The sequence below is a fragment of the Cyrtonyx montezumae genome, unplaced genomic scaffold (assembly GCF_038088225.1).
Source record: "Cyrtonyx montezumae isolate F1298 unplaced genomic scaffold, pur_monq_1.0 scaffold_7, whole genome shotgun sequence".
Lineage (NCBI taxonomy): Eukaryota > Metazoa > Chordata > Aves > Galliformes > Odontophoridae > Cyrtonyx > Cyrtonyx montezumae.
The window spans coordinates 17,691,473-17,715,445 of record NW_027072078.1 but is presented as its reverse complement, the minus strand read 5'-3'; the positions used below and the strand labels follow the sequence as shown (position 1 = coordinate 17,715,445).

The 23,973-nt window shown below is 46.5% G+C and overlaps 1 protein-coding gene across 2 annotated transcripts in view; it reads left to right on the top strand.

Annotated features, from left to right (window-relative positions):
- Window positions 1-18,687: 18,687 nt before the first annotated feature.
- BMPR2 (bone morphogenetic protein receptor type 2) overlaps window positions 18,688-23,973 on the top strand; it is a 95,108-nt gene continuing 89,822 nt past the window's right edge. For both annotated transcript variants that reach the window (XM_065751075.1, XM_065751076.1), the window contains exon 1: window positions 18,688-18,763. In XM_065751075.1, the coding sequence (XP_065607147.1) occupies window positions 18,688-18,763 (76 nt within the window). The remainder of the gene's footprint in view (window positions 18,764-23,973) is intronic.

Here is a 23,973-nt window from a genome sequence, read left to right as displayed (position 1 = left end):
AGAAACTGGTCAAGGAGTATCCTGGAGCAGTATGTCAGGACTATGTTGCTGTACTACAATCATCTGTTATCCTGGGTATTAGAAACATGTCCTTCTGTTGTTGCACTGTTTGCAGTTGATGATGTTCTGTTACACAGAGCTCTGGATTGCGTGGGAGTACGAAGACCTTTTCAGCTCTTTTGGTTTTTGCTGGAAAAGCAAGATGAACTCAGCTTCAGTTTCTTGGCAGGCAGCGAAGGTGTTAAAAATGATCCACAGTGAGTTGGAAGACTTGACTATTAGTGCGCTTAGTTTTTTATTGTAAGTGCATTTTCTAACAGAAATTGGTACAGATGTGAGATTTAAGTTTCTTCTGAGCGATGAATGTAGTCACTTCTTCAGAAGTCTCAGATAAATTATGTATGTGCTGTTCAGAAGCTGCCCTATATAATTTATACTTTAATCAGAAAACTTGTATGAACATCAGTTGCTCAGCAAGTCTAACGAGTGAGATCGAAGTGGAACTGGGTTATTTTTGCATAGCCACTTTCTTCCCTTTTACTTATTCCTTGGATGAATCACATTCACTTCCTATCAGTTTTCGTACTTAACACATTTTATTACTGCAAGCCAGTGTCCCATAATGAGCTTCCATGTCCCAAGATGTCTGTTGCAGCTGAAATCTTTGCTTCTCCTCCTGCCCCAGTGTTCGGAGTGTTGATTTCAGTATCAAACTATCTACAGCTTCTGCTTTATTCTGTGTCAAGACTTCTGAAATGCAGTATATGTTTTGTTTTTGCAAAATAAAGTTGCTTTGCAGAGAATAGAAATATGCTGGGTGAAGAAAAAAAAGCAAGTTGCAAGCTTGTCAGTCCTGGATAGATTGTGCACTTATCAGCTCTACCTCTTCTAGACAGGTAAGGAAATAAGTACTCTGTGTTCTGATTTGAACTGTTCAACTGCTAAACTCCTCATCCTGGGAACAATGAGCTCAGTACCCTAAAGGACATCTGCTGAAACATTGATAAGTGTATTGAACTTGAATGCTACATGTGAACAGTGAAAATAATCAGTGGTGATAGACTGCAGTCATTTTAAGCCGGGGTCACTGTATTTGAAGTTGCTTATCAGTTCAGGCAGATAAAACTGGCTTGCTTACGCATGGTTTTCACCAGACAAAGGTCTGGGCATTTGTGTACCATCTTGCATCTTTGACATAATGAAGCATACAGCTACGATTAGGGAAATACTGTAAACTTTTTGCATGGGTAACAGTGGATGCCAAGAATTAGAGCAGGCCCTTAATTAAGACTTCAGCCTTTTGATCTTATTGAAGAAGTTCAGATTCTGATGTTTGTACAGCCTCCCTTTGGACTAATTTTGCAACAGGACATTCATGTGGAGCTTCTGCTATAGCTCACTAATCTTTGTAAGGGAGCAGATCCATCCAAAAATGGATCTTTCATTTTGCCTTTTAAAAAGAAAAATACTGATGCTGGATTAAGGATAGGGTTTTTTTCATTTGATTTTTAGAAAGAAAGCTGATAAAGACATTGGCATCTAAATGGAACAGTGGGTTCTGTGATCCTTAGATCATCTGATCAGTGTGGATTATAGTAAAGCCAGTAGTGAAAAATTGCTGATGTACTTAGGATAGAAGAGGGTAAAATTTCAGAAGAGTAACTGAAAAAATGTAATGCCTTTTGGATACTTCAGCACTGTATCCCCAGGTCCTGCTGTGGTGGGACACATGGGGCATACACACTCTTGCTTTCTTTGCTTTCTGCACTTTACAGACTTAAGGAGTTTTTCATTCTCTGGAGGTAAGTGTTGAATGCTAACTGAAGCTGACATATCCCCATATCAGCTATTTCATGGGGGCGGGGGGTAATGTGTGGCTGCAAGGGTGCATACAGCTGTAACTTTGCTTCTAAAGAGTTAACTGCTGAGCCTGAGAAGCAGAAACAAGTGTAGCATCTCCAATCCATTCAATCTAAGAGATTCTTAATGTAAACCACTGGCGGCTTCTGTGGTATGTGTCACTCCTGTGGTTATCTTTTACAGAAAAGAGCTGGTTCTGTGATCACACTGCACTTCTTATTGCAGAGATCTTTACTTTTTGATGGATGTTGTATCAGGAGAGGAGGGCGGTCTTGACCCAGCCTTAGACAATGTGGTCTGACCAGATTACTTTTGTTCCTCGTGGGCGAGGCCTTATGCAGACCCTCCACCACAAACAGCTGCAGGACACCCAGCCAACTGCCTGCCTTCTGTGAGCTGCTGGAGGCTCATGCGGTAATGGTGTGAGTCTTCCACCTGGGCAGATGATAGCATTTTCTCTCCTGCAAGGAGTGTTTCATCGGGTTTGCAGGCTGGCTTCTGGGCTGTGGTGTCCCACCTATTTCTCCCCTGAGCCAGCCCAGCTTTTGGCCCCCTGAGCCCTGAATTATTTCAGAAGTGGTTTGTTGGTGCTCTGAGCACACACACATTACATTGCAGGCCTGTCCAGGTACATGTGTGCATGAAGGCATGGCCCTGGCTAATGTTGGGACTTTTAAGATCAAACCAAAGCGCTCTCACCTATCCTTTGCATGCTGTTTGTTTCTCAGGTGTTAGGTTATTCCTCTTATAAGCACAGGCATCTCTACAATCAGTGACTGTAATTCCAGTAGTATTAATGTGTGGCAGAAAGTGCTACAGATCCAAGGGGGATGTGATGGAAAAACCCTGTCAGATCATAACTGGTTGGATTTGCCATGTTTAGTCTTTCCTCTTTGCATTCAAACTCTAAAAACTGAGCAAACGCTTCCCATCCCATGAATGTACAGGACTCTTATTGCCTCGTTATTTATGACTGAGAGCTCTGAATGGGCCCCAGTGTGGAAGCATTGAGAACGAAGGAGGAAACCTGCCTGCAGATGCAGTGCCTGCAGACAAGGTTGTCCACACAGAAGGTTGTCTAAGTCTATGATGAAACCTCTCTGACAGAACTGCAGACATGTCAAAACCTTTCTCCTAGATGGAGTTCAAACCAGCTCTGTACATGTAACATCCTTTCACAGTGTCAAAGCTGAGGTTTGCTCCTGTAATGGTGTAGTATTGCTTTGGAAGATAGCTTGTTAGGACTGGTAGTACTCAGTGGGAGAGCACTGAAAGCTGAGCTCAGAGATTGTGGCACTCTGCCATGGGACCAGAGAGACTGCAGAATGGCAGGTACTCTGGATGATAGGCAGGCTCTTAGTGCAACTCCCTGGTGCTGGGGATAGGGGTACAAGAAAGATAACGTCCCATTGCCCAACTGATGTTACGCAATGTGTTGAAGCAATACCAGGCAGCACTGTGGCAAGGGAGTGTGCTTTCCCCCTTGTAGCCAGCCTGCTTGTGTGGGGGTGGATGTGGCAGGAAACTGTGAAAAACAGTTCGTGCCCTTTATTCACATTCTCTGTGTTTTTACTATGTTGGTAGCATGCAGCTGCAGGAAGGGCAAGCAGTTGCATCACCAAGTAGGGTGAGTACCACTGGCAGGTCTTCCTGTACTGCCTAGCTCAGCGATGGCTGCAGCGTGGTGCCAGCTGCTTTATTCAAGACTTCACTGTGTGGAAGTGATCCCTCGTACCTCACAGGAACAGGACTGATGTGTGACATGCCACTGATGCTTTGTCCCCAGGGAGCAGCTTGAGTGGCCGTGAGTAGTGGCAGCTGGTTCTCTCTAGCTGCGTGCTGTCACTTCCCAACAGTGTGTCATCCATATCCATCCATTCCTACCCCAGAGGTATGGTAAGTTTGATGGTAGTAGCCAAATCACCAGAGGTGTGTAAACCATCCCCAGCATGTCTGAGATGTGTGAGTTTGTTACAGGTAGAAAAATAATAAAAATAGAAATCCAAATTCCAGGATCTCTAGCATAGCATCTTTTAAAAAATACCAGAAACAATAAGCTGAGAAAGAAACCTTTGTCTAGACGCTTGTTTCCTAATGCTAAATGCCAGGAGTTATTTCTCTTACACCTTTCTGGAGACTCAGTGGCTGGAGCACATTCTCTTTCCAAAGGAAATCCTTTTAACTTTTAGCAGCTTGAGACTCTAATTGGATGAAATAATAGCTTGGCACTCCCCCAAGCAATATGATTTTTATCTTTTTCGTTGTCTACAGAAGTCTGGCTTGTTTCAGTCCTGTGAGTCATGGAGGGAATATGGATGGCAGAGGGTGCTGGTGCCCAGGGCCCAGCCCTGGGTGAGGTGGGCACACGGCCCTAAAAAGGACATGGCCGTGTCAGCCCCAATGCTAGTAGGGTGGTGCTGCCTGCCCCAGGGCCACTGTGGTCTCGTTGCTGATGCTGGCCTGGCTCAGGGCAGCCTTGTTCATTCTAAGTTACTCAAGGGGGAATTTTTGTTGGCTACTGCTTTAGTTTCTCTAGGTGACTCATCTTCTAATAATTATGGATTTGTGCTTTGTCTCTTCTGATCACTTAACTATTCATCAGCTTCAATGAGCACGTTTTGATGTTTTTAGTGGAGCCTTAGATTTTGATGGAGCTTTAGATTTTTATATAGCCCAAAAGTAATTTCGATAAACACCAAAGCTTTGAACCCCTCAGGATTTTGTTTCTGTACAGTGGATTAAACAAACTGAAGCATTCAGTGTAACTCTCCCTCAGGAAAAAAAAGCCTTAATCCTTAGGGTGCACTAAAGCAGCCTTTGCCTTTGCTATAGCAGCTTGCCTTCCTGAGTTCCCAGAGTTGGGTGCCCCTGGCCAGAAGGCCTGTGCCCCAAGCTTAAGTGCCGGGGAGGGTAACTCCTCTGGATGAGGACAATGCAAGGCATGCCAAGGAAATGTGGCTGGGGTGCAGCAGGAAGCTGCGGGTGATCTCTCAGTCCTCCACTGACTAATTCATCATCAGCTGTCTGAATGCTGGCGGGACTGGACTGAGCCTTCAGCTTTTCTTGGGGCTCTCAAGGTTGGGCTGCATAGGACAGATCTAAGCTGAACCAAAATGAGGATTGCTGTGTGCCCCCATGCCCTTTGACAACAAGGAGCCGCCCATCTCCTATGCCAGCATTGCTTCCCCTGGGGCGTTTTTTCCCCTTCTCTGTTTACCATCCTTACAGTTTGTTTTCCTTCCGGCATCTGCCTGGCTGCCTCCAACAAAGTGCTGGCAGACAATCTTATCTCGGGGCACAGCCCGTCCCGCTCTGCTTGCTGCAGCATCAAGGTCCCATGGGGGCACTGCACAGGGGCAGCCACAGCAGCTCAGCTGCAGACAGGCACGTGGAGAGGTCCATGCTGTGTGCACTGTGTCTAGGAGGGTGATGGAGTCTATTTTCCTCCTCCTTGTCTTATTTGCTTCAACTTAAAGGCTTATGTCTTCTGTTGTTGTTGCTGTTTTTTGGGCTTTTTTTTGCCAGGAGTTTGTGTGTTTAGTATTTTGGTGGTCAGAGAGGTTCTGCTTTGTGGCATCTGGGAGAGGGGCTTATGTGGATTTCAGGAGAGGCCTTAAAACCCAGGGGGATATGGGTTAAGAATTTTCATTGCTTGTGCTTTGAAGCAAGTATGCCTGATAACTGAAATACACCCAAAACTGTTACTTATACTTTCTTAACAGGGGAACTGTTGAAAGTGAACAATTCTTCTTGCTGAGCTCTACCTTGCCAACAAGAAAATATTTTGTCTCACACAAAAATTGGAAAGAGACGAGCCTGAAAGCTTCGTGGTACCTGCTCAGTTCTCACTGTTGGGGCAGTACTGATGTGTTTCACGGAACTGCTAGTGCAGGTTTTCATTCTCCAAAGGTTTTTGCTGTAGGAGCTTCACATTTCCTTCACTGTCTGTAAAAGGCAAAGGGCTGCTGGGGCCCATTGCAGCAAGTGGCAGTCTTCCCATGTGCTTTCCAAGATGCTTTGTAATGGCCATATAGAAGCTGTGTTGATGGGCATTGGCTCAAGATGACTTGTGTTGTAGGGAGGTGAGTTCTATGGTTAGAGCCTTGTTCAGCAGCCAGCCATCTGTGTTATCAGACTGTTTACTTTGGTTTCAGAAGTCCAACATATGTGCATTGCTTCACTAAGGATGAGGCCAAGGAACTGTTGTATGCCACTGCTTATGGCTGGCTCCCTCCATATGTATTTTGAAGTTTATTCCATTTCTTTTAGCATAAAGTTTAGAAACTTTTGCTCACAAAAGCTGAAACACCAATCATATGAGACTATAGTGCTGTCAAATGTATTAGCATGAAATTTGCACTAAGTCTCTGGAACTGCAACTCTGCTGCTGGCAGGTGAGCAACTATCATGTGCTGAGGTCAAAACTACAAAAAAAAAAAAGATATTTAAATGCATTTTGAACTTAAAAGTCTGTGCGAACAGAAGAACAGCTTAGTGATGTTTCTGTGATTTCTCAATCAAATCTGCTCAACGTGTGATTTGAAATCTCTAGTTTTCTCTGCTGTCAGCTGTTGACCTCATTCCCTTACAGAAACCCTGACCTCTAGAAATTGCTGCAGCATGTGGGTTTGCCCACCAGGACCTGTGCATCACTGAGCCTGAGGAGAAAGGGCATGAGAGAATGTGAGTGTGGAGCCCTGCAGATCTGCTTGTGCCCCCACTTGACCCCAGCAGACATCTCTGTTCTGGGCAATGGGAGGGCCAGGCCCAACCCACAGGTTTTTGGCTAGATTAGCTCCACGAAGCAGAGCATCTGCACTCTGCTCAGGAGCTTGACGCAGCTCAGAGGTTGCACAGTCACCCTATGTCAGACATGCCCTTTGCTGGGTGTTGTGAGTCATCACAGGGTGATACTTGCAGGAAAAAGGGACAAATTTGGTGATTTCTTCTTCCTACAGCTGCTGCCTTAAGATGGACAAAGGTCTCGCTTTCTCTGATGCATTTTTAGCTGTGCAGTTTGCACAGAGAGGGTAGTTCTGCTACTTTTTCAGACTGCTGTATTGGAGGCTTTTCTGTGTCATATATGGAAGGTGACATAAGCCAAGGAGTACTTTTTTTCTTGTTAGGATGCCTATGGAAACCAACAGCAAAGAAGCCACCATTGCTGCTGGAGCAGCTTCCCTGCCTCAAACCACCCTGCCCAGCCTCTGTTTGATGGGAGTACCTGTTGGGATCCAAGAATTCTGACTGTGCCCACTTCCTTGGCTGCTGGCTATGTCAGGGCTCAGCTGTGGTAATTCCGGCAGTGCAAGCTGCTTCCTCAGTCTTTCCAGACAGGAAGGGAGAGAGTTCTGTCTGATGTGAAAAGCAGAAACATCTGTAAAGGTCAGTGCTGAGATTCTTCAGAACGAATCTGTGAGGATAGCAGTGATGCAGAGCTAATTTTGGTTTTCATCCATCATTGTGGATTGCTTTAAACTGTGAATTCATTGATAAATATTTTATACTCAGTATGCAATTCAATTTTGATGTGAAATCTCCAGTGACACGTGGTTCTAATATAGAGGGGGAGGGGGAAAAAAGCCTAGCAGAAAGTTAAATTACTTCTTGTTCTGCTCAAGGTATTCACATCAGTGTTTCCAGGTCCTGTGGTCTCTTTGCATAACTGAGGTGCTGCGGAGGCTCCTGCAGTACATTGGCAAGGGAGATTGTCACTGAGGTGTGCCCCAGAGCAGCTCTTCTCTTGCCAAAGCCCCTGCCCACACCATTCTCTGTTAAAATGTATGAATGTGTTTTCAGAAGGTATCTCCCTTTTGTTCCTTTTAAGTCCTTCATTTCTCACTCATCTGAAGTTGCAGCACTGCTGCTTTGCTATGGAAAACAAATGTTTGGCCTCAGTATTCTTGAATCTGCCTGTGCTGCAGCAAACCTTCCTGAGCTGGCATGGAGACAGGAGGGATGAACCAAAGGGGAGAAGCCCAAGGTGCAGAGGAGCACCTCATGAGTGCAGAGCCAACCCTGTGTGTTGGCCAGGGCTGCTTCAGGCACTGTGATCTGGGCTGGTGTATTTTGACAAAGCTTCACAGCCAGGACTGGGTGCTGTGATGTCATGCCCTCAGCCATGGTGCACGCAAACCCAGCCCACTGCTGAGACAAAAGTGGCTTTAAGCCCCGTCTATCCATCTATCTCCTCCATCGGGTTTACTTTTGCCAGCTGGCATGAAAAGCCCTTTTATCTGAAACTATTTCCAGCTATTTCTCCCTTCAGAAATCCTGGAGTGTTTGCATGCCCTGTAAAGAGCTATTCTCATCGTTTTGGCTGGAAAGCATTCCAGCTTCATACTTCATGGCAGGTATTTGAGCATATCCCCTGGCTTTACGAACAACTCCAACAACAGTTCATCTGGCACAGGAAGGGCATGTCGCCACCTCCAAATACCCATTGTTGTCTCCTGTTTTGCTTGACACCCTTTCAGAAGCTACGTGCTGGCAGCGTGCAGCTCATGGTAATGGGCAGGGACTCCTCACATGCACTGTTGGTGTTGGGCTGCAGTGAGATGCTTGTCACCTGCCTGAGAAGTGCTTGGTGTGAAGTTAAGGCTGCTGCTGTTGCACAGTAGTTGACCTGCTTTGAAAGGTAATCTCTGTGTGTGTATGGTGGGTTTTTTTCCCTTCTTTTCCCCAGATGTAGCAATTTGCAGCCAAATTGCACGGTCTCAAGCTAGTGTTCTGGCAGAAGAAATTACTTCAGAATTTGACATAACCTAACTTTAAGATAAAAGCCTTTATGTAATCGCTAATTTGCCTTCACAGTTGCTTTCATTTCTCTCATTGTCTTGAAGTTATTTTCTTCATGCTGGGAGTTGGACTTTCCTGGCACTGCATCTGTTTTCAGCGATGTATACACCACAACTGCTGACAGCTTGGAGCCTAATCCCATGTTCCTTGACCCTGACTCCAGCTTGTTTTTGCTGGCACGGCTGTAAAGCCTCCCATTTCTACTGATGACCAGTGGCAGTCCTTCAGCTGCCTGAGGAACGCCCAGTGCTGTCCTGCTTGTCTCACGCTGCTCCGGCCTTTCTTGGTACTGAAGGGGGATGGTCCTATTGCTGTTCATGTAGCAGCCTGCTGCTACATGCTCCTTCCATGTCCTCATTCAACTCTGTGTGCGCTCCTCCCTGAAGCTTTATCTGAGCCTCACAGTTTCATCACAGCATTATGGCATCCAGCACGATGTGTGTGCATCCTGTAGAGCTGCTATGTGCTTTGAAGCACTCAACCTCTTCCATCCTGTGCTTATCTCCCAGGCACAGCGTGAGGTTGGTTTGCTCCTGCCAGCAGGCTGCTTTGAGATCCCTGATGAAAGGATTGCTGTAAATGCATAAGATCATCATTGTCAAGAAATCACTTCTGTTCCCAGTGAGCTATCAAGCAAGCTCCAGGCATGCAGCATCCTACTGAAACCATCAAGAGCTGTGAGCTATGCCTGCTGGCAGCAGGCTGCTGTGCAGAGCAGGGCTAGAGTGAGAGGATGGCCCCTGCATCCACGCTCTCCTGTCCTTCACAGCCACCCCTCACAGTGGCTCCTGCAGGAGGTGCCGACCCATCATGCAGCTGCAGCGTGGAGGCATGATGGAGAAACTCACGTGGATGAGCTGAACTCTTGTCACTCCTCTGTTTTGTTTAAAAACAAAGCAAAGGCGTTGCTCTGAGCAGTTGTTGGAGTAAGCAGAGCACACATCTGGTCTTGGCTTCACTCAGCTTTCACAATGTTCTGCAGTCATAACAGCCTCATTTTTTGGATGTGTGGGTCACTGCTCCTGGTGGGCTGAATGAACTCAGTCAGGCTCAGACCTCTGTGTGCTGGTGCACAGAAGCCCCTCAGTCTGGGGTGGGGGGGCAGGAGGCTGGAGGGATGGACGGTGCATTTGGATATGCACAAGGCAGCCTCTGTTCACCTTAATTTTGGAACAACCATTAAACTGTGACCTTCTGTGCTCCGTGCAGCAGCCAGCAGTCAGGGGCCTGCTTGTTTCTGGCCCCATCTTGTGAGTGCCGTGCCTTTGGTAATGCAGGCCTGTGCCAGCCTGGAGACCTGGTTGTGTGGGTGTTTTGGTGGGCACATGCTGTGGGGAGAGGCCTCAGCCTGCCAGGGCTGGGGGACATGGGTTCACCACTCGTGCCTGTGGAGACCGCAGGAGAGATAGCTGCTGCTACTGCACTAGCCCCGAAATTATTTGTGCATGTGTTTAGCTCCAAAGGCTCCTGTGCAGCTGGTTGGAGGTCTCTGCGAGTTCTGATAAGGATTTGCCAAGCAGCAAGAAGACGGGCAAGGTCAGGGGCTCCTCTGGTAGTGAGGCAGAGAGTGTTTTGCAAACATGATTATCTCCTGAATTGGGGTGAGAGATTTCATCAACAAAACACGCAAGGGAGGTCTGGACACTAGCAGAGGGCAGGAGGAATTTGCTTTACAGCTTTTGGCTGAGTTGGGAGAAACATGGGAATTGCTGCTTCCTCCGTAACAGAACTGGCTTCAGGGAGCTGAGGCCTGGGTGTTGAGAAACTGTGAGAGCTCTTTCCTCTTCTGGCTGGTGACAGGGCTCCCCTGTCACACCCAGGCTGTTTCTTCTGCCCTGCTGTCCCCTCGCTGGGCAGCTGACAGCAGTGTGTGGCCTTCAAACCTGTGCCTCACTTGGGGAGTGTGACCCTCGGCAGGGGCTGAGGGCAGGGCACCCTCAGATCGCTGCTTCTAGGAGCACAGGGGACAGTGCTCCCAAAATCTTTCTGACAGGGACTGAGAGGAGAACTGTCTCTATAGTGACCTGTTTCTGCCTCTAGTCTCCATCTGCCTCTGCATGTGCTCATCTTTAGCCCTTGCTGACAGAAGCAACATGCCCACATCTGGGAACTTCTGGAAGGTTTGAGATGTTTGCCATTGCCCCGGCTTTCAATTTCTGATGGCAGAACAGTGAAAGCCCCTCACACACTTCCCTGTTAGGGTAGAGATGGGAGCAGTGCTGGGCAGGCAAACTAGCACCTCTGTCTACATCGACAGAGCAGTACTGGGGATGCCCAACCCTTCTCCAGGCCCATGAGGTTTGTTCTTCCTGCTGCTCTGCTCCCATCTATTTGTATGCTGGTGGAGCCAGTATGGTGCAGCCACTGTATTACCTTGCAGATAGCCGTCTCCAGGCAAAATGCTAATCCACAGAATGGCTTGGTTGTAGATATCAGAGGTCTGAATTTAGTATCACCCTTTTTGTTAAAACCACAAATGTAAATTTTGAATTGCTTAACTATCCCCGTAACCCTTCCTCCTTTCCCCTTTGGGCTGCTCTCCCTTCCTTCCTTCCTGCAGATTTCCTTCCCATTTTTGCTCAGTTCTCACTTCAGGTGTCTGTACTTCTATCTGCTCTTGCTTTGCGCTCCTCGCCCTTCTGCACCTTCGGGCACATGGAAGCTCTGTCAGCTCCTGGGGGAGAGATACAGGGACCATTTCTGCTCGTGCTGAATGCAATTCCTCCAAGGTTGTCAAGATGGCTAAAAGTGAATTAATATGAAAGTGAAACAAAACTTAAAACAGAGGGGAAATGCTGCATAGGCATGGGCTTTAATAAACTCAGTGAAGAAGAGCAGAAAAATTACAGACTCTTTGCTATAGAAACAAAGGGAAATCTTTCCTTTAGCAGTCTCTGCCCACTTATGCCACCTTGTGCTCATTTACTGTGTGTGTAAATTGTACTGTGTGCTTTTACTTGTAAATTGCAGGCAGAGGAAGAGGTTTTATAGCTTCCAGGGGCTACCTGAGCTCGTCAGGCAGTACAGGCAGCCCTTAGTCAGCTCATTTTGGTCTGGAGATGACCTCTGGAGGCTGTTCCTCACTTGCAAATACAAGGTTTTCAGCTTTCCAAAGTGTGGAATGATGGAAGAAGCAGACAGATTTTATTTTTCCTAATAGACCTGTGAGAGGCAGCCAGGTCATACAGAAGCATTGACACAGATTTTTGATCTGAAGGAGTACTCTTTACAGGTAGGAATGTTTCCAAATTGTGAGGCTGGTTTGCCATTACAGTATCTAATTTTAAATGGTAAATAATGACTGTATTTTGTGGTCTCTGCTCCTGTCTTTTAGGTAAATGGCTGGTGCTTGTCAAGCTGGCATTGGTATTCAAGAATGACCATTAATAGGCACTCACACATCACTTTCTCCAGGCCCTTGCTCTGGCAGAGGGAGCACAGGTCCACCAAGGCTTCATCAGGTGTTTTTGTTTGTTCATAAGGGGCATTTTTAGCTTTCTGCTAGAAGCATTGTGCTGGTTGGAGAAACAATTTCAGGTCTAATTGTCTGTGAGAAATTAGAGAAGGAAGAGCTGGCCTTGTGCTATCAACTAGCTCATGTAATGAGTAATAAAAAAAAAAAAAGCAGGAATGTGGGAGTAGGGAGGAGAGTGTTGGAGATGCCGTGAGTGCTGCTCCCAGCCGCCTGTCGTGAGTGTGAGAAGGCACAGGTAGCTCTCAGGAATGAAGCCCTGCAAGTCTGTGGGAATGACATACCCCCCTGCTAAGGACAAGAAGATGGTTCTGACATGACTCCTCATATCTCTGTTTCTGACTAAGTCTATTGTTGGTTTTACTGAATAAGTAAGTTATGTTTCGAACTGATGAACACCCTGCAGACAGTTTCCCGTTTTATGTTGCGATGAGCACGCTAAGGGATCTGGGCAAGCTGTAAAAGGCCTTCAGTGTACAATTTAAGGCGTAATTCAAAGTGGGAGGCATTTCTCAGAACTAGCATAAAAGTTTCTCTCACCTCCACCCCCAAAACAGAGATAATGTCTCCACAGACTAAGCAGTGTTATCTCTAAAACAAGACCGTGACTGCTACGAACATGGCTGGTAGTTCATTATCGCAGTGTATTATGAAACATAAAAATGTCCATTAACTGTTTCACTGCTAATCCTCCTAGAGACAAAATATTACATTACATACAACTTCTTCCTCCTCCTCCTTGAACACTGAAGGCTTACCTGTCCAATGTCCACCTGTTTGCACTTCCAGTCTTGAGCCTTACATCTTTTGTAAAGCAATTATGTGCAATGCAAAGGAGTCCATTTGGTATCCCCCAAATCAGGAAATGCGAGGCCAGCATACAAGAAAAGATGATCAAGATCAAAATATATCTTTCCAGGGACTGCCCCTAAAGCCGTGCAATTTGTTTTCCTATTAAATTAATTAATTAAAAAATTTCTGATGAAAGGTAAACAAAATGTATCTACTGTTACAGGGTCTTGGCAAAGACTTTGATGAGTTCATTGCAGAGTATGGTTTGCCGTACGGTAGATAACAAAGGGACAGAGATTAGAAAAATCTAGGACTAAAAACCCATACAAATTCACACTGAGAAAAACTTTTTTTTTCTCAAATGTTGGACAGTTATTGCTATTTTTTGTGCTTCAGAGATGTAGAAAAAGGAAGCCACAGTAGCCTTCAGACAGGCTTTTATGAGTCTAAAGGCCAAAAGTAATGTCTGGCACAGATTATTTCACTGGGCTGAAAGGGAAATAAATTCCCTCTGAGGCAAGGAATTCAGTTTACCATTTCCTTAAAGCTCTTGGTGTAGTTGTGAGAGAGCAAGCTCTGGTTCGTGGTGCTACAGCGGCTTTATCAGTCTCAGATCTTGGCAGGGCAGACCAGACTGGTTGTCGATTGCAGTGGACAGTGCTTTTCCTGCCCATCAGAAAGAAAGGAATTGACTTTCCAGCACAAAGGACTTGCCCATTGTTTCAGTCAGTCTTTTCTCTGTTCAAGTATGCGAGACTTGGGCTGTGATACTTGGTGTCTATGTGTTCCTCTTTTGTGGAAGGAGTGGAGGAAATAACCCTCCATTTTCACAAGATAAAACTGAGCCCTGGAAAAGGAGCAGAAACCAGTAATCAGTTAATCTAATATGTGAGCGACTCTGGTAGATCAAGGGAGGGCATGCGAAGGAACCGTGTCAGTGCCAGACTGTCAGGGGCCAGACTGCTTCTAACACCACCAGAGGACTCACCATTTCTCTTTCTATACATTGTGTGCCCGCTTCACTATAATTACAGTCCTCCTACAGTTGCTCTCACTATTCTGACCTTTAAATCGTGCTGAACTCATGGGGGTGTATTAATGGCTCTGTGTGACACCTCAGATTTTAGTGATGGGGAAAATCTATGTAAAATAAGTGACTTCCAATGGTAGCAGCGTCTGCGTGTGATTACTTGACTTCACTGGCTGAAGCTTTAGCTGCTAACTCAGCAGACTGAGTAGACAGTATTGTCTTTTCAGTTCATTCTGGCTGCAGTTCAGGATGTTAATAATAATCTAGAGGGTTATGTAAGGCTTGGATCCTGACTATCAGGTACCATATGTCTCTTGACATACAGGTACAGGATGTGAGATCTGGGAGATGGTTCTGATGACAGCTCCCTAACGTAGCCATGAGTGGCAGGGATTTGCAGCAGAGACCCTTACCAAATCCATTATTTATTAGGGCATTACTTAAGATTCAGAATGGGTGTATTTATTTGGAGTAAAGTGTGAACATCTTGATTACTGTTTTAGCATGTGTTTAGTCATCAGAGTCAATGCTATACGGATACTTTGTTTTTAAATTGGGAACAAAATATTCCCTAAAAGAGAAACATTGGGCCATGTTGTTATCCTCTTTCCCCAACACTTATGACAGCACTGAGAGAATGCTCTGGCCAAGCCGATAGGCAGCCAAGTATAACTTATGACTTATTTTAAAGTGATTTGTTGACTTCTTGAAAGGCCCTGTCAAAAAGAGCAGTCTCCTGAGTCCTAACAACGATAACAGTTGTGTGGCGTCAGTGCTGAAAAACTCTTGGATAACAGTGAACCCGTCCTGAGAAATCCTTTTAAAGTGCCTGAAAATGGCACTTTCTAAAAATAAATAGGGCTAACGCTAGTGTTTGGTAGTTCATTTTGGTTTTCTTAATGCCTTAAACATTTTATTTTCCACTGATTGGGATATTCCCTTAGAAGCACAAAAACAAATCTCAATATGCCATGTAATAATAATGATAAAAAAAACCCACGTTGTTCAAATGAGATACTGCTAACAAGGACGTGTTCTGCCTCATTTACGTCCAGTGTTGAATTTGCAAGTGATATCACCATGTTTGCATGTGCATCAATGTGGCCAACAGCAGGAAAGACCCAAGATGTGTATCAGCCTTACTTCGCATTGCAGTGTCTTACTTAAGTACAGACATGCATAAAGGGCAGCCACAGTGCCCTGCTAGAGGCTGTGTCATTCAAAGCTTTCTTGCCCTAGGGCAAGGCAGACATGCCCTGCTGTGGGCTCCATTGGCCTTAGGCTGCTACCCTAAGGGAGCTTCCAGCCACTGTGCCTTGGCTTTTCTGTCACTGTCCTTGCACTTGTCCTGCAAATGCTTTCAAGATCATCCTTGTCCTTGCCTGACTGTGAGAACAATGAATGACAGTTGTAGAAGAGCATCTGTTTTCTAATGTCTTTCCTTCTCACTCTATTTTTAACAGTAATTTCTTAGTTATATTCAGTTGTTTCACTAAGCCAAAGTTCTTCCCAGTGGAAATGGAGTGCTTCAGGCAGAATATCTTCCTCTAAAGTCTTGGTAAGTTTTACGGGCTTTTTCTCATCTCTCCCCAAGCCTTTCTGGGACCAATGTCACAAACTTACAGTGCTGCTGTAGCTTTGCAGGTCTTCATTCAGGACAGATGTTTTCCTGTTGGTCTTATTTGAAATTGCTCAATATGATGCTGGTGAAATTCTAGCTTACAGTTAAACAGATAAAACAATGTCACAGTGAGAGCTATAAATATGCCCTTGTCTGAGCACGTAACAATGAGTGAGTCTGCGAGTGACAGTTTGGATCTGGTTTCTTTCCACCACCGTGGGAAAAGGAAGCTGCTCCCATGCTTGGTGAGCTGTGATTGCTTCCTGTGTCTGTGTGGTGGAGTGGGGCCAGCTCCTCCTTGGCCCTGCAGCATGGCATGGCTGTGGGGCCAGGGGCTTTGCACCTCACCAGCCCCTGCTCAAGGCTTCTGGAGAATTCAGGGGCAAGGAAGGACAAACTCTTAGAAACTGCTGGGAATGTGTGTCCAGAAGTTTAGGTCCTGACACAAGCTCAGGCAAAGCAACTCCTCAGCCTTGGGGTTGGTTTTGTAGGCCTCTGTGGCCTTCACAAGGGTGCCTGCTGGAACATGGCCTGGGTATCTGTGAAACTGTGAAGACATTAAAAACAGTGAGATTCTTTTTTCCTCTTTCTAGGAAAAAAGAAAAAATTCCAATCCATTTTGATGCAAGAATAAAAGTGTTTTAAGGCAGAATGTCTGTTTTATAAGAATCCTTGTGGAGAATTCCCAGTGGTAACTAATGAGCCAAGACTAGAATCATTAACAGAAGCAGGACTTCTGTCATTTACTTCAGGCTGAGCAGGTTTTGATATACGTCATAATTACCGTAATTTTCTTTTACCATCTAAACAGTGAAAGTGCTGTGCAGCCCACACAGTTAGGTTCTTGTTTTCTATGAGCAAAGCAGCTCCTGCTTACTTTTATTGGTAGGTGCAGCTGGGTAGAAAGCATTTTGAGCAGTTAGTCTTTGCTAAAACATAAAAGAACAATGAATTTTGGGCCCATAAAGAATATTCAGTATTAGTTTAGTTTATTATTCCTCCCTTAGAGGTAAAACTATTGTATGTTATTGTTTTTTTCTTCTTGGGGTTATTTTTCATCAGTTCACATTCCACAGCTAACAGAGAAAGATAGTGTTATATGTGTGTCTATAACATTGGGGAGTGGCAATACAAATTACAGTCTGGGATTTTGTATTTCATTGTTTCACCAATACCATGTCAGCTGCACATAGATTGGAGGTTAAAATATTCTAACAAACTTTGAAAATAGTATTGTAATTACCAGCCCCATGAATTCAACTTGACATTAGGATCATCAAACTCTGTTTCTGGCCTAAGCATTACAATGGTAAAAATCCCATTAGAATTTAATGTCTCAGTGATGCAAGAATCAGTTCAAATCTGTTTCACCTGGCTTGTGGAAGCAACAAAGTAATGCAAAGGCTCTTCATTATCATTAAAAACCTCTCTCTGATTTGTAACTCCACCATTTTATGGAGGAGTACTTACTATCTGGAGCTGTGGGATTGGGTTCTTGGACACTTTCCTCCCTTGTTCCCTCATTATTGAAGCTGGCGTAGAAGCTCAGGCTCAGCAAAGCATCTCCCATGGTTGCTCACTGGAGAAGCAGGGCTGGGAAGGCAGCCTCTGCACTCAGGATGTTTTTAAGAACCTTTTTCTAACCTGTACCTGGTAAAACTTGTTTGGAAGAGCCTTGCTGAGCCAGAACATCAGCCTTGCAGCCAGCTGCCAACTTTAATTACTATCTCAGCTCTGCGTCACGTAGCAAAGGTTAAAGCATACCAATAGCTCTTAAGATTGACTTTTTAATCTTTGTTTTGAAAACAATAATAATACAAAAAAATCTCTTTGATTTGAGCGGTAGATCATGATTTTGCTGGGCTGAGCCAGGTGTGAGCAGAGTGCAATTGACTCGGGTACCACCGCGCTGCTGCAGCTCAGCGGGGACGGCTGCAGGGCTCGAAGCAGGAGCCGGGCGGATCTGCGAACGTTTATTAAAGGAAAAACGCGAGGTTCAGAGCGGGCGGCCGAGGCCCGTACCCAGCTTCCCACCCCCAACATGGCGGAGCCCCCAACGGCCCGCGCGCACAGCGCCGCCCCTCCTGGCGGCGGTGCCCCTCTTTACCTACCCGGAGGTCCGCCTCTATGGTCAGGGGCGCGGCGGGGGCGGGGCGCGGGGGGTGGTGCGCGGCGCCCCGGGCCGGCGGTCGGAGCGAGTCCCCTTTGTGTCTGGCGCGAGGCGCGGCCGTTGGTGTCGGCGGGCGGGAGGGGGCGCGAGCCGCGGCCCTCGGAGGGCACGGGAAGGAGGCGGCTGCGGGACCGCCCCTCGCCGGCCAGCCCGGCGTCGGGGAAGGCGCTGGCGGAGCGGAGGGACCGAGCCGCTCCCCGCCCCGCGGGCACGGCTGCGCCCGGCCCCGCTCGGAGCGGAGAGAGGCGGCCGGGCCGGCGCTGAGGCGGCTCGCGGAGCGCGAAGGAGGAAGAGGAGGGGGAGCGCCGTTCCCCGGCGGAACGCGACCGGGCGCCGGGACCGCCGAGGAGGGGCCTCGCTCCCGCCGCCCCGCGCCCCACCTCTGTCGGGGCGGCCGGGGGTGGCGTCGCCACGGGGGCCGGGCTGCGGAGCCGGCGGGCGGATGGGCCGAGGGGCGGCCAGAGCCCCCGCGCAGACAGCGCGCCGGGTGTCGCCTCGCCGCGGAGCGTCCCCGGGCGCGTGAAGGCGGCGCGGCCCTCAGAGCCGGGCGGCGCGAGGGGTTGCCGTGACTGACAGCCGCCGCCTCCCGACTGGATATGTTTCCTCCCCAACCCGGCTGCTTCTTCGATATCGTGAAGCTGCGTGGGAAATAAGCGCGTTCCCGAGGCGGGCCGCGGCGCGACGCTTTTACCGGAGCGAAGCGGAGCGGGGCGATGCGCCCGGGCTCGGCGGCAGCGGCCGGCGTCCTCCCCGGCGCCGCGGAGCCATGCGGGCGGGCTACCGCCACGGAGTAGCAGCTGCGCGGCCGGCGCCCCTCACCTGCCGTCCGCCTTCGCCGACCGCGTCGTGAGCCGACGACTCGCTACGGCCGCTGGAAAACGGAGGAAATCCTTCTCGTCGGTGTCTTCATTTCCCACCCCCGCCTTCAGCCCCGCGCCCCCACCATGACGGCCTCGCTGCAGCACCTCGTGCTGGCGCTCCTGCTCGCCGCCGCCGCCCCGCAGCCCGGCGCTGCGGCCGGTAAGTACCGGGGCCGGCGTTCGGGCACGGCGGGGCGCGGTCCGGCGGCGGCTCCGCTCGGGGTCCGTGCCGGGCGCGTGGGGAGGGTGTGAATCCGCCTTATTGTGTCAGCGAGCCGTCCGCCGACAGGATGCGTGCTTTGTGCGGCTCCGATCCTCTCGGCTTCTCGCTTCGATATTTTTCCGAAACCGAAATAAGCTTTTTGTTTTGCACGCCGCGCCCTCGGGAAGGTAGTGCAGGCGTTTTTCATATGTATTTTAATCGCCGGCAGAGCCGTGCTGGTTGTGCCGTGGGATCTCTGGGCACAGCCATTTTTAGTTTTATCGGCATCGGTGCTCTTAGGGCCTGGAGCATGTGCTGCAGCCCTATGACAGACCAATCGTGGGGTGCGTTTGTTTCCTGGGGGCGATCAGAAGCAAACTGGCCTCTCCTATTGTCGCTCGCTGTTGTAGGCCAGCAGCACAAAGCGCTGATGAGGAACGCTGGAAGGTCTTGAAGAGGACTCTTATTTTAAACAGGGAGGTGGAGCAGAGATTGCAAGGCCGTCCTTAGCTGTGTTTTTGGGCGCTCGGACCCATTTTTAATTTTGCTCGGAAGCTTCGTGTTTGATATTTGAGATGTTTGATCCCAGTATTAGATGAGAGGTGCATTGGTCTCCCACTTTTGGCTCGGTCCTGGTGACAGCTGAGAACGTTGGAGCTCCTCAAGTGCTACTGCCATCAGTGGGCACCTATATCAATGCCCGCAGAACCAATCCTGTCTGTATTTCCCAGCAGTTCTGGGAGACTGCTACAACTTTCCTGTCATTTTACTAATCAGAGTCCAATTTTGCAGGGCTAGGTGCTTCCAGTGCTGTTTCTGTAGTCTGTGTAGCTCATAAATGAATCCTTTTTTGTAAGAAAATCACAGTATATAGCCAGTTGATACGTTGCTCTGACTGGACAGCCCCAGATTTCTTTGCTTCCTCTTCTTAAGAGGTCTCTGTTAGGAGGATAATAGCATGAAACAACTGATGTTACAGTATCATTCCAACCTGAGACTGTTATTACTTTACATGATCTCTGTAGTGTCTGTGTTAGTTTCCTGGGAGTGATTTTTTTCTTCAGGAAGAAGGGACTTCTGAAGGTCAAAAGTCTTGGTATTTAAAGCATGCAAGAATCAAGAGTGCCCACTACCTAACCTTTCAAATATAATAATAATGATTAAAAGAGGTACAGGATTTTTTTGCCTTTGACATGAGCGCTTGGGCAGGTTGCTCATTGCTTTGCCGTGGTGATGAAGAATGATGGTGAAGGAGTGAGTGTGGCTCTGAGGCAGGCCCAGGGCTGGGCAGGTGCAGTGCGAGCCCGTCCGCACAGTTCTGCCGGTTCACCTCCATCCTGACCTGGCAACAGCTTTCCTAGGTTTCATTTCTGGTCTTGCCTTGTTACGAGGGTATTAATGATGCTGGCTTGTTTGGCTGTTTGTGAATAGGGACCCATTTTCCCATTGTGATTTATTCCTTAATTATGAAATTTTAACAATCCACATTATACAGACTTTGGTTGTAATCCTCTGTAAGAGTAATTACACAAATGATCTGAGCTTTATTTAAAGTAACTAATGGCTGATTTTAGGTTTACACTGCATTTTAGGAAAAAAATGTCTATACATGGGGAAGCTACACTAATGTGTAATTCTGCCCTTTTATGTTCATGAAAGAGCTAACATTATTTCTTCTCTTCCCCTCCCCCCCGGAGCATGAACTGTATGCTCACATGCATGCGATGGCAATGCTGGTTCTGGCCTGGAAACCCTTTATTAATTGTTACTCCGATCATCGATGGGTGCTGTATCTCTGCAGTACTTGGAACTGAGTGTTTATAGATGCAAAATCATGACATCAGAGGGAAAGTATTTTTGTAATAGGTTTGTAGCTTTCTGCCTTGAGAAGAATATTTAGATCTCCATGGGAAGAGCTCAGTAAAGTCCTGAGCTTATTGTGGTAGTCCTTCCTTTGCTCTGCTAGGTGAGAATATAATGAAGAACTAGATTCAGGTGGGGTTCCTTGCCCCCCTTTTTTTTCCTTTGGATTTTGTTAAAAGAAAAATGTTGCTGGCTTTCTCTGTAAAATGCAGATCTTAACAAGTACCCAGTAGCTTTGTATTTAGATTGTATATTTTTCACTGCAGCAGTTCTCTTAAAAGGGAGTGCATTCTACCTACACTAGTTTTAGGTAAAAGATTGACAGATTTTCAAGTATGGTGAGAAAAAAAATTCACCACTTTATTCTTCATTTATCAAGTTACTTGAAATACCTCTTTCTAAATCTTTTGTTTGGAGCTGAGACATATTTCTCCCTCCTCCCTTACATTAAGGAGCATTTGGATGCATTAATTGTGAGGGCTGTGCCTAAGAGGTGGCTGGTGAACCTTTGAACTGTTCCACAATACTGCTGAAGAATTTCATTTGGGTGTTCATACGAACTAGATATTAATCTTGTTTCATTTGCTTGCCATATGTGATATACAACACTAAACCACTTTTCCTTCTTTCTACATATCCGCAGTAGACAGCATTATTTTGTCTAATGTGTAAATGACTTGTGGAAAACGTGAAGTAAGAATTAAAGCAAGTAAAATGTCTTTTTATCTCTGTGGGTCTTTCCCTTGCACTTTGTATATGTGTGGATCGACAGGGCTGCAAGATTTTCAGAGTGAAAAGAATTGGATAGAGATTGAAGGGGGTGGTTTGGTTTTCTTTTTTCCAGTTGATTGTTTTAATTATTAATTAAAATGAGTGAACTGAAGCTTCTTTATCCTGTTCTGTCTTGCCAGTTGGAGCTACTGTAGTGTCTAAACATAATTTGTTTGAAATATGAATTGTGTGACATGAGAAAGAACTCCTTTTGGCCATTCAACTCGGCTACTTTATCAGTGTTTTGAATTAGTAACTGACTTATCTTGCATATTAAACAGTTTTCTTAAATCTATCTGTTCTCCAGTGTCAACTTCTTGACTAGAGCTATACTCATCATTAATGGCTCATTTGGTTGTAATCTAAAAATCTTATTTTTCTGTTTGTTTTGGAAGCTTTCTCAGAAGTCCTAGCATAGCAGCTGGACATAGACTGTCAGTGTGAAGGGCACAAGTAGTGTGCTTGATAGAGACACACCGAGCACAGCCAGTGTGTCAGACTAGGGCTTCATTAACTCCATTTGTGTGGCTATGAAAGTGCAGAATCCTGCATAAATCCCTTCACCCTCTGAGAAGAGCCTTTTTTTCATTAAGCAAATGAGCCTACATGAACCTCTTTGAGATTTCAGCTACACTGCCTCCAGTTCCTGATCAAACTTGGGTATTTCTTTACTGTGCTGCGTGGTGTAGGCGTATCCTGTAAGGAAATGGGAGATACACTGTCCAGATTGCTCAGGAGCCCAAATTTCAAGCCCTGAACCATTACACATTGCTTCAGTATGAATGTTTTACCCTCAAAGGAACTGTGTGTAAATGCTGGCTGAACTGTTTGTGTGTTCTCTAATGGAGGAGGGCAAGCCTTATTTCATCAGGGACAAAGGTGGAAGTATTTTCTATAAGTATTCTCATGATGAAGTGGCTGTTTTGATGGCCCCTCTTTAGCACATAATACAAGCTTCTCTTAAAAATAAATCCTTTGTTAATTTTGGTTGTTGTTGTTGTTGTCCCACCTGCTTTTTCATCTCATTACACTTCTCAGCAGTCTCTCAAGTCAGTGTGTCTGTCTCCTTGGAAGATGTTACTTTCCTTTGCATTTCTCACCTGAGGGAAGAGAAAGGTGATCTGTTAGGCTCTTCACAAATGCTTTATTCCCACATCAGAACACGTGGTTTCCTGTCACAGGAGTTATATTGTGTTTGGGCTGAAAGTCCAGCCATGCCGTGAACGTGTGCTTTCATTTTCTGAGCAGTCTGTGTGTAAGCAGGGCACAAAGTTCCATTCAGGACAGAATGTTTATGTCTGAATAAGGCAGTCCTGATGATGCTGTGCATTGGGTAGGATGGAATCTGTGTGTAGATTGCCTGTGGCTGTGTTAATTTTGTTAACTTGTAGACGTCGTAATACTACTAACTGCTTCAATTTCAATTGAAAAATAATGCACTAGAAGAACAGTTCTCCAGAACAGAAGAAAACTTTGAGTACTGGGTGTGTTTTAGTTTTTTTTTTTTTTTTTTATGTCTTTGAAATGAGTCTGTAGAAGTGCAAGGCTGGAAGTGACTCTTGTATCCTGGGTGGTCTGGAGGCATAAGTATAGGTAACATTTATCTGACCTCTCTCCTATCTTCAGTGAAGACTGATTGCGCAGCCTGTCCTGTTACGCTACCTAGTTACCATGTATTTTGTAATGCAACTGTAGCAGTCCCCCTTCCCTGCTCTGTTATGAGAATGTTTAAGATCGGCCTCAGTTAATGTGGTGGTACACCTAAACATACAGCACGCTGTATGCACACAGGCAATCAATTATCAGAGAACAACAGAGTTCTGGGAAGTTGTTCACGCATCCAAGTGTAGTGTCTCAGGGTTTGCCCTCACAGCCCGAAGGGCTGGGAGCTGTGCAGAGCGGCGTTGAGATCTGTTGAGGAGGTCAGTGTGTGTGAGCAAATGGAAGGAGCAGGTGGCAGGGCTGCAGAGGTTTGAACGGATGAAGGGCTGAATTTGTTTTGCAACAGATGAGAACCAAGGTGTACTGGAGATGTCTTGCATTTGTCTAACTTCTTGAGAGAGAACATGCCTGCAGTTGTGTGGGGGAAGGCATTTTTTGTCCTGGAGGGAGGGAAAGAAAGCATAGTTGTCGGTAGCAGATTTGAAGGCTTTTGGTGGCTGTTGTGAGAATGAGAGACCTAGTCATTTAGATGATGTCTTTGCCTTCTTCCCCTTCCCTCAGCCTCATAAGCTTGGAAACCACAAGGTGTCCGGGATGTGATGGCATTTTGTTCCAAGTCGCTGGGAGCTTTCTTATTCATTGCCTCCTTGGGTTTGTAGCAAATCACATGTTGTGTTTTGAGTTGTGAAGGTATCCATGCTCTGCATCTCTCAGTACTCTGTATTTTTCTTTTGTTCCTTATTTTTTCATGAGACAGGGAGGGAAAAAAATGGGTGTGCAGGCACAGGAGTCTCTTTTTTCATGTCACTTCAATCTGCAGTCCCTTCTGTTTCCATCAGTAACTCCTGAATCTGCTGGTCAATTTCAACCAT